The sequence below is a fragment of the Egretta garzetta genome, unplaced genomic scaffold, assembly GCF_000687185.1.
Source record: "Egretta garzetta isolate BGI_Z169 unplaced genomic scaffold, ASM68718v1 scaffold268, whole genome shotgun sequence".
Classification (NCBI taxonomy): Eukaryota; Metazoa; Chordata; class Aves; order Pelecaniformes; family Ardeidae; genus Egretta; species Egretta garzetta.
In genome coordinates this window covers 2,679,074-2,689,175 of record NW_009260600.1, presented here as the reverse complement: position 1 = coordinate 2,689,175, position 10,102 = coordinate 2,679,074, and the positions used below count along the sequence as shown (strand labels likewise).

General features: G+C 36.7%; 1 protein-coding gene across 1 annotated transcript in view; it reads left to right on the top strand.

The window, feature by feature from the left end:
• Window positions 1-3,019: 3,019 nt before the first annotated feature.
• Window positions 3,020-10,102, top strand: part of ITGA1 (integrin subunit alpha 1) — a 43,464-nt gene continuing 36,381 nt past the window's right edge. Inside the window, exons 1-6 of the mRNA XM_009644820.1 lie at window positions 3,020-3,104; window positions 3,813-3,933; window positions 6,767-6,879; window positions 7,868-7,956; window positions 8,045-8,159; window positions 8,821-8,948. Of these exons, the coding sequence (XP_009643115.1) occupies window positions 3,020-3,104; window positions 3,813-3,933; window positions 6,767-6,879; window positions 7,868-7,956; window positions 8,045-8,159; window positions 8,821-8,948 (651 nt within the window). The remainder of the gene's footprint in view (window positions 3,105-3,812; window positions 3,934-6,766; window positions 6,880-7,867; window positions 7,957-8,044; window positions 8,160-8,820; window positions 8,949-10,102) is intronic.

Here is a 10,102-nt window from a genome sequence, read left to right as displayed (position 1 = left end):
CTTAAAACAGTAGCGAGAGGGATGTTGTCCCAGGTTTTCTACAGTGCCTCTTCCTTGTAGAATGTGAAGTTAAAAGCTGGAACTTCAGTTTTATCCTTTGATAAGCATGTATATTCTGCATTTCTGATTAGTGCTTTGACTGTATTCTTAGTCATTCTGTTAACACGACATGAATTGTGATTAAGTATATAGTCAAATATTACGTACCTTACAAAAAATGTATTTTTTTTCTCCTTAATCTCCATAACTCTCAAAAGAATCCTCTCCAGCTTCCCTGTAGCTCTTCTTTTTCCACTGCTTCTGCCAGTAGTCTTTTTAATTCATATACACAAGTTTGCTAGAAACAGATGAGATTGTGTGCATCTTAGACAGAAACTGGAAGTTTGGAAGAGTGCAAGCTAGGTATTGTTAGAAATACAACGTATCATTTTTACAGTCACAATCAGTGAGATTTTTAAACGTTCTGAATCATCAGCTCATGTAGAATGTCCTTTGTACTGAAAGATGAAACAAAATGTGAAAGCCAGGTTGCCACAAGTCAGTGGATTACTGTCAGTTAAAAGTATAATGTGGGTCACCGTAAACTCCACTTTACCATTTACCATTTGCAGATTTGAATGTGTCTTTGACTAGCAAGATTTCCTTTTACAGAATCTGTGGAAAAATGCAATAATATACCTTTAGATCTATTCATTATTTAGAAGTTAATCTTACACTGCTTATTATAAACCTTACTTTTTTTCAAAAACATTATGCTCATGATGTTTCATAGCACATGGAAGCCACAGAAGGTTGCATGATATTTGCATATTAAAATATGCCACACAGTTTGTGTATGAAGTCAAACTTCAAAGCATCTGATTTCTGGCTAAGATAGAATGGGAGGATGAAAGAACAAAACGATAGCCATACTGGATCAAACCAAGACCGTGTTTTGTCCAGTATCATATCTGAAGAAGTATATGTAAGCCGATAGCTAGAGACAAAAAATAAATGAGCAAGCATATATAATATTCCTCTTCCAGTTTCTGAATATTTCCAGCTGAGGGGATTTCCTGAACCAGATGTGCATTCTGTATGGTTTGTAACCTGCAGGGGGTTTGTCTTCCATCAACTTACTCAGTTACCTGTTGAATACATAACATTTAGCATCCGAAATATCCTTTGCAGACAAGGTTTACGAGTCTATTTTCTGCGCTGTGGAGTCACCTCCTTTTATTTCTGACCAGCCTGGACCATCTAGCTTTTTTTGAATCCTCTAGCTTTATTTTTTTGAAGAACCTTTATTATTATTGCTGGTTCTAATTTGACCTCCCCCAGAAGCACAAGGATTTGGGGGGTTAGTAGCAAATGGCTGGCATTTTTTGTCTTCTAATTTGCTTGGGTTACGATTTCATGTTTTCAAACCTGCTGTTACAGCTACGAGGATTAGAAGTGTATTCTTTAAAATGATGAGATTTGAGTATATCACATAACAGAATCAGGAAGCTTCAAGACCATTTAGAATAGTGAATGCACAGCAGAAATCACAGCATTTGTCAATACTGCACTGTTGTGAAGAAATTCCTTGTCTGTCAACAAATGGTGGAATGATGATGGAGGGTAACATGATGGAGCGTACAGAGCACAGAGTGCAGGGTTCACCTTTGGTAGCTTTAGGAGAAAGTGAATTGGAGGAGTTGAGTTGGAATCTGTGACTTTTAATGTTTCATATCATAATGTGTTTTAAATATCATTATGAGGTAAAAAAAAACATGCCTCTGAAGAGCTCTAGAAGGATGTTCGGTCTGTCTTATTCAGGGGCTAAAGCAAACAGACTTCTGGAGGCCTTCAAGAGGGCAGTCAACATAGATAGATTTTGCATCTACCTTTCTTCTTTAACTAAATAATGAACTTAGGCACTTACTTTAGCAAGCAATCTCACTGGAACTATTTCATTGTCTAGGAGGTAGGTTGGGAGTCTAAATGGCGTGGTCTGAATCGCACACATGGTGTCAAAAATAATAGTAGCAATTATTTTTTCTGTGAAATTTAACAAAAGAAGATTTGAACCAGTGACAAATTGACTGATTTTTTAAAAATCAGTTTTATGCTTTATTGACTGAGAGTCAGGGAGGAAAATACAAATTGCACATAAACAGGCATAGCAGAGTTTCTTTAAACATAAACATTTAAGGAAGACAAAAGATGCGTGGATTACTTTTCTGGTAAATTATTTCCTGTCAGACCATCAGCCTTGAATTTTTACTTACTGCTTGCAATGAATCTTTTCTGAGGAACAAAAGTAAACTCTGTTTTAGTTTATTCACTTCTTTGTATTTCCTGACTCTGACTGGAGGAAGAAAAGCTAAAAAAAAACCAAATGAAACTTTTCCTTTTTTGCTGTCCAGTGAAACTGGAAATACCTACTGAGTGATAAATAGTCCTTTGTGATAATTTTACTGCATTAAGCAGGAAATAAGATGCTGAGAGAGACAGATTAGCACTGACCATTTGGGAGCTTAATTATAGTAACAAGCTTTCTATGGGAATATCAACGTGTCAATGGTGAATAATACAGATGTATTTTAGTAACTGGACATTATTTAGACACTTTGACATGCAGTGAGTATTATGGATTTGGGTATTTTTATGTAGCTGTTAAATGTCAGCAAATGATCATGAAATGCTTCTTTGAAATGAAATGAAAGTTGTGTATAATTGTGGTTTTAAGTAATCTTGATGTTCTACAAATTCAACTAGTTTTTGGCTTTTGTGTATTAAATGCACAGCTCTGCAGCTGTTGCTTTTGAAACTGGCTTCAACAGGACAAAGATGGAGGAAATCACTGTAAGAAATAAAAAAATAGCCTTATTTTTATATATAAATAGTAATTTTGGCTTCTTAATTAGTCTCACAGTGGGTTGCGATTATCACTTCAAGCTGGAGTTTTCACTCTATACACCTCATTTTTCTGAAACATGCTATACAGCCATATTTTACAGTATTTTCCCTGATGATGATCAGTGGCCCTTAGGGTATGGGGAATCAGTCTGAAGAAGCATCTGCTGTCATGACTGATTTGACCATTTCCAACAACACTGTTGTAGAGCAACTTTTCCTAAGTGGGGTAAATGTTGGATTTCTGCAAATAGACACATACAGGTACTTTTTTGAGATAACAGCATCTGGTTGCATTAAAAATTTATTCTGTAATTTTCCAAATATGAAAGGTTTACAGGTACTCTAGAACAGAATTTGGAGAAAATAATGGGATTTTTTCTCTAATACAGATTAAAATTAAATACATCTGAAAGCTTTTCCTTGCTCTTTTCCTATGGGTGTCTTCTGCAAACAGTTGAAAATTAGTTAATTCTCAAATTTATGAAAACTTGAGAACTACTACCTTGAATGAGGGAAGGAACATTTTGTGTCAAATTCTTTGATTAGAAATGCATGGAGCTCTAAGGAGTAGAATAACTAGAAAGTTTTTTTATTTACTATTAAAGGTAATAATATTTTACTTTATGTTATTTGAACTGTAATTTATTAATGAGTGATGGACTTTGCAAAACAGGTTTTGGATACAGAAGTCCAGTTGCTAACATCTCTGAACTTAGCTGTGTATGTATGTGTAAGGAAGTACGTTTTAAGTCTCTTTCCAACTGTAATAAATATGCCCCAAATTCCACTTTCAACCCCTGTTTTGTACTCCCAGCTAAGTCATAACTGAACCTTGATTTCTTAAAAGTCTTGGGGTTTATCTGTATTGTTACTTTTTTTTTTTTTTTTTTTTTTTTTTTTTTTTTTTTTTTTTTTTTTTTTTTTTAAAGCTCTCTTTCACCTCGTTGGCTCTTCCAATGTTGATGTGAAAAATGCAATGACCTTCAGTGGGCCTCTGGAAGACATGTTTGGGTACACAGTCCAACAGTATGAAAATGAGGAAGGGAAATGGTAAGTTGTTTTTCTTTTCTTAAATGGAAACTCCAAATTATCAGGTATTCAGTGACTCAGGTGCTATGCTATTATTTGTAAGTATGCCTAATATGTAAGGGTAAGATTCTGTCAGTCATATTTCTTAAACTGATGACAGTCTTAAGGAAACCTGGAAAGATTGGGAGACTGAAAGATCCAAATTTATATCTACGTTTATTTCCTCAATGACATAAATGACTTCACAAGGTAGGTAAATTCCCTCATTGATGGAGCTGAGAAAGTTTTGTGTTATGACTGAGCCCTCTGTTTTCCTTTTACCAAATTAAACCATTATTTATCCATTATTTCCTTGTGTTAATGTATTGGCAGTGAAGTCCTGTTTTACCTAACTAATCTGCATTATGTATTTTTTTCTAAAGTTTTCTGTCAGAGGTTGTCTGAACTGAGTTTTTTAACTGGCAGGAAGATTTCCCTGTCAAAATATTTAATAATACAGTACTCCGCCCTCCCTTTTGGGGGCTAATTATGTCTTGGTCTTGCAGGTGGTAATATATTTGCATTTGGGACTTGGAGCTGTCTTCTTAACCCGCCTTTTCCTTCTTGTTGTTCTCCTGAATTAGAAGTTGCATTTTGGCATACCTGCTGGTATTTTTGCTTCTTGGTCTTTTGACAAACACCTGCTAATGCTTTTCCCTTGTAAGAACAAACTTCACAGGCTGGAGGGCTGAAATAACAATTGAATGGTAAAAGGTTTGGGAATCCCAAGATCTCCATCATTCTTTATGCATTGCTCTGGTTTTCCCAGAGCTTTGCCAGTAATTTGACATTCTCGGTAAAGCCAGGAACTCCCGAAGGCAGCCTGGGATGACGGGCACGTGGCTGCATGGCAGCCAAGTCAGACTCTTCTGCAGTGCCCGAACAATCCTCCGCTGCAAGTGCCGGGGCTGTCTGGCTCCAAGAACCTGTCACCACTGCGACACAGTGCTCACCATCAGCCATAGGGGTTGTTCATGGAAATAAAATTGCAAAGCCTGCTTTTGAAAAGGCTAGCTCTTGATTGCCCAGATTGTAGGAAGTTTAAATATATATCTGCATGAGGGTCATGGGAGAATAATAATGACCTTCTTTGGGCTAATTTAGACCTTCAGGAAATGATATCTAGGATACCATTCTAGGACCTGGGATTTTGCAAAGTAAGGTATTGTTGTTGTGAACTGTCCTGAAACCTTTCAATTGCAAAAGATAATATGAGCTGGAAATGGCAACTCTTCCAGTAGCTGAAGGAAGACAAGAATCTAAACTATTGTGTTCAACCTGAGCATCATTAAACTCCAGAGCTACTGTGAAATTGTAAAGCTTTCAAGTTGCTTTCAGCATAGCAACATCCAGAGCAGGAAATCTGTAGGTTGACAGTTAAAAATAAATATACAAAACAGCCTTGTGATGCTTTGCCAACTGCTATAACACTACCTAGATACCACAGATAGAGGTTTTCAGCAACTGATGTTCTGTAAACCTGACTGCAGTTGTTTCTCAATAAAACTAGGGTCCCCTAAAAAATTCCCCTGTGCAAAAAGACAAAATAGCCTTTCAGACCACTTCTCTCTGCTCGCGGGTCCTTTCTTTCTGGGAAAAGAACAGGATGGGGAGATAATCCTGCTGCGCACTGATCACCCCCCGTGGGATGTCAAGCACACTCAGCTTCTTTAGAGTTAAATGGAAGTCAAGCATGTGCAATACGCTGCGGTGCCTGTTTCTAAGTTTTGGTGTAAAAAATATGTACATTACTGGATATAGCTTGAAAGAGCAGTCAGATCCTGTATATACTTGGAGCATTTTATTTTCCTTTAGAATTAATTAATTTATTATTCATTAAAAATCTTAATGGATCACAATGAGCTGTTCCAGTCAGTTTTTTAGAAGCTGGATTGTGTCCTGTTTAAATTCTCCTTTCTGTCTTTTTTAAATCCGTAGGCTACATTTTACCTATTATGTCATTCTATTAAAACATCTTCTGCCTGGACTCATTAATTTACGATTAGAGGTTGAAATGATTCTCTCAATAACTCTTCACAATCATCTAAGAGTCCAGGAGCAAATCTTACTGAACTATTACTCTTAATGGCAGAATTTCTTTTTCCAGCATGTGCTGTGAATTCTAATTTAATCCAAGTTCTTCCTTACACATTTAATGGAGCTGGGTAATGCTGGGATATTTAGTGTAGCTAATACTTACAAAGTAGTATACGTGAACAGTGATTTTTGATCACACTGAATTTTGAAAAAAATGCACAGGATAAAAATCCTTAACATTTAAAAAATTTTAATTTTTTTAGTAACCCATAATAACTTTTTTTTTATTAATGAGAGGAAAACATAGAGGAAAAAATATATTTTACACTGCTGGCTCACATTATTTAAGACTGAATTCTGGGTGCTTGTGAGCCTCTCCTTTGGCATTTGGTCTCTCAGCACTGAAAATGCATTTTCTTCTAAAATATATTAAAGACCCAGGAGATACTAAATAAACCAGGTATTTCCCTCTTTATTACTTTTAATACTTGTCATCCACCCACCAATATTGCTTTTATCTTCTACTGCAATTTTTAAAAATGTTATTCTATTGTGTAGCTTGGTATTGAGGTATATTTTCTTTCTGTGTGCTTATTAAAGAGGGGACAGAATGGCTGCTTTTGCTTGTATCTGAACTAGCATAATAGACACTTTTCATGCTCTCCATCCTGTACTCTGAATGGACCTTGCTGCAGGTGAGCTTTCTCGGTAAATTTTATTTGCTGACTTTTCTGCCTTTTAAGAAAGAAGAAATTTCAGGTACTCATTTCTTTTGCAGGGTACTTATTGGTTCACCATTAGTTGGCCAACCTGAGAAAAGAACAGGAGATGTATACAAATGCCCTGTAGGAAGGGACAACCAATCACCTTGCATAAAACTGAATTTACCAGGTATGTAAGAAAATAAAGCTTTTGCACATGGAAGAATATTAGAGGTCAGATTTTAAGAGATTTTAACTAGTAAATATGCATTAGAATTGTTTCTATACAGAAAATTTACTTAGGACCCCAGAGCTAAATGTGAAGGAATTGTGTCCGTAACGTAAAAAATAATTTTATTTTAAAGCTTCTCATTGTCCCATGGAAAACATACTTATAGTTTTAGAATGGGCATTTGGCTATGTTATCAAAACTTTATTGTGACTGGCATTAATTTACTGTGGTTGGCAGTCCTGGCCATGGAGCCAGAAAGGCCATGGAGCATAGAGTCATGGATTACTCTTTCCAAAGCTCTCTGAAGACAACAAGAGCCTTCATAGTCCCATCAGTAGGTTTTTGATAAGAAAGTAACTAGCCAGACTAACTAACTAACTAACATAACTAGCCAGAATGAGGCTTATGCATCTTAATGTGATACAGATAAATATTAATCATTTTCTTGCTTATGTCAAGAGATATGCAATGTAGACGGGAAGAGACTTCACTAAATACACCTGTGGTGGTAGTGTTTTATCTCCTCTTCTCCCTTGAAGCCTAAATGTCAGTAATGTAACATAACAGTAACAAGTTAAAAGCTGTTGTCATTTATAGCAGGCCAGGGTAAAAACCGAATGTTTGTTTTCTAATTAAAAAACCTGTGTGAACAGTAATGTCTTGCTTTCATGAACGTGCTGGTATTTTTACTTCTTTTCTTTTTTGCGGTTCAAGAAAACTATTTGAGACAGCAACCCAGACAAATTTTCTGGGATAAAAGCCAGTCTCAGAAATTTTTCTTGATTGTTGCAATTGAAGAAGGAGGAGGAAGGGTGCTAAAATATTTGATGAAACCAGTGTCAGTCTGGGTTTTATTTTAGAAGCTGGAAGCTCCATACTAGGGGATATATACTTTAACATTTTGTTTTCATGTTCCCAAATACTTAACATTTTCATCTATTTATAGCTGCTACTTCAGTTCCTAACATCGTGGAAGTAAAAGAAAACATGACTCTTGGAACAACCTTAGTGACTAACCCAAAAGGAGGCTTTCTGGTAAGAAAGGACTTTTTGCCAATTTTAAGTCTGTTTTTTTCCTCAGGTACCATAACAAAAGCCTTTTACACTTTTTCATCTTTTAAAGGCATGTGGACCACTTTATGCTTATAAATGTGGGCGTTTGCATTACACAACTGGAGTTTGCTCTAATGTCAGCTCCACTTTTGAAACCGTCAAGGCGATTGCTCCGTCTGTGCAAGGTATGCATACCACAGGAATTCTCTTGTGTGTCTGAACATACAAAGTGCCAAACAAGAAAGACGTATACACATAGGCATACCAAAAAGTATGAACTGTTTAACTGAGCTACCAGCATTACCAAGTTAAGTAAATGTTTTCATTCTCCGTATATAACCTAAATTCTTGCTAGTTTGGGAATTTATCTCAGTATAAACAATCATTAGAGTGCTATGTGACATCTAAACACAATTGCTAAAAATAGTTGCTTATGTTTTTTACTTATGGCCAAAAGACTTTTTAAATAATGACGACGTTGAGACCTAAAACAAACTCAGTTTATTAATATAGATAAAAATCTTAAAGACCTGGTCCTTTGGAAGAATTGAAGAGGAACAGATTGACATTGAAGAAGATAGGGGTTGCTAGTAAATACTCCAGTTATGGGATCTTCTAGTCCCATTCTTAAATTTCTGTTTACAAGAAAGTGCATTGCTGATGAAGGGAACACAAACCATGTAAAATATAATGCAAAAGTTGATAAATGGCAGTTGTCAAACACATCAGTTCAGCCCCACTGCAGAAGGATATGTGTTTGTTACTAATCACAAAAGTAACTACAGCTGTGAAATATATCTGATCTGTGTTAGTATCAATTCTTATTGATTGCAATTTGTGTTGCAGAGTGTAAAAACCAGTTGGACATTGTCATAGTCCTCGATGGGTCCAACAGCATTTATCCATGGGAAAGTGTCACAGCCTTCCTAAACAGCCTCCTGAAAAACATGGATATAGGTCCTCAGCAAACACAGGTAACACAGTAGATATTTTATGGTTGTTTAATTTGCAAAGAAAAAAGGGGATTTACAGGAAGGGGGGTGAGAGCGTCATCTATGGAGCTCTTCAATTCCAAGAACTTACGGCAGTGGGGTACTAAAACAAAATAGCTCAAACCACAACTAAGTCAGTGTCTGCTGCCAAGTAGCAATGTCAGGGAGGCTCTCCCTCCCCCCACCACTCAGGCAGTCTGGAGAAACCGACTTTCTAACCTAGAGATAAAAGTTAAGTGCATTAAGTGAGGCCATTTGAGCATTGTCCTTTCCCACTTCCTTCCTCTCCACAACTGCTTCTTGTCTTCTTTTGTACTTTATAGCAGTATTTCTGCTCCTCCGAGGTGCATATGCATGGTTCAGACAGCATTTGATCATAAGCTTTTTGGAGCAGTGTTCAATATTTTGCACTGTGGAGCACTGAGCACACAGCTTTTAAACATTTGAAATCATAATTAACGAGTGCCTGTTAAGCTGCATGTTATTAATGTCAGAAGCTGCATTTATATAAGTGGAGAGGGCCAAGTTCCCAGCTGCTATAAATCAGCATGGTTCCACCAGAATTAATGCGCTACAACCAATTACCCCAGCTGAGGATCTGAGATATGTTTCACAGTCTGCTGAACAGAGTATGTAAATAGCAATTCCAGCAGAACTCAGGGGAAGGGGGAAATGTGGATGCTGGGAAACGTTTTAACACAGAAAGTTTTATAAGCAGTAACAGAAGAAACCAGGTCATCTTTTCAATGTTCCCTTTTCATCCTCCCAAAACCAAGGGTTTTCTGGGATCCTGGATGATATTTGATATGCTGCAGGCCAATACTTGGCAGTTTTTCTACTTCAGGTTAGTTCCTAACATTCGGCTCCTTCCTCCACAAAGGAGACTGTGAGAAAAGGTGTAAAGGATTCCTCTGTCTACAGAGAGTATCCCCAACGTTTTCCAAGTTAATTGGAGTTTGTGAGTTACCACCCAACTCCCCTGTTGACTGTACTGAACACTGGCTCACATAATTATTACTTGTAAACTGTCAACTTTACAATCGTGTCCTGTTCTTTTAAACATGTTGTTCCTCCAGATACTGAGAGGAAGAAGGAAAAACACTTTGTCAAATTTAGCAGAAAGGAAAAAAAAATTA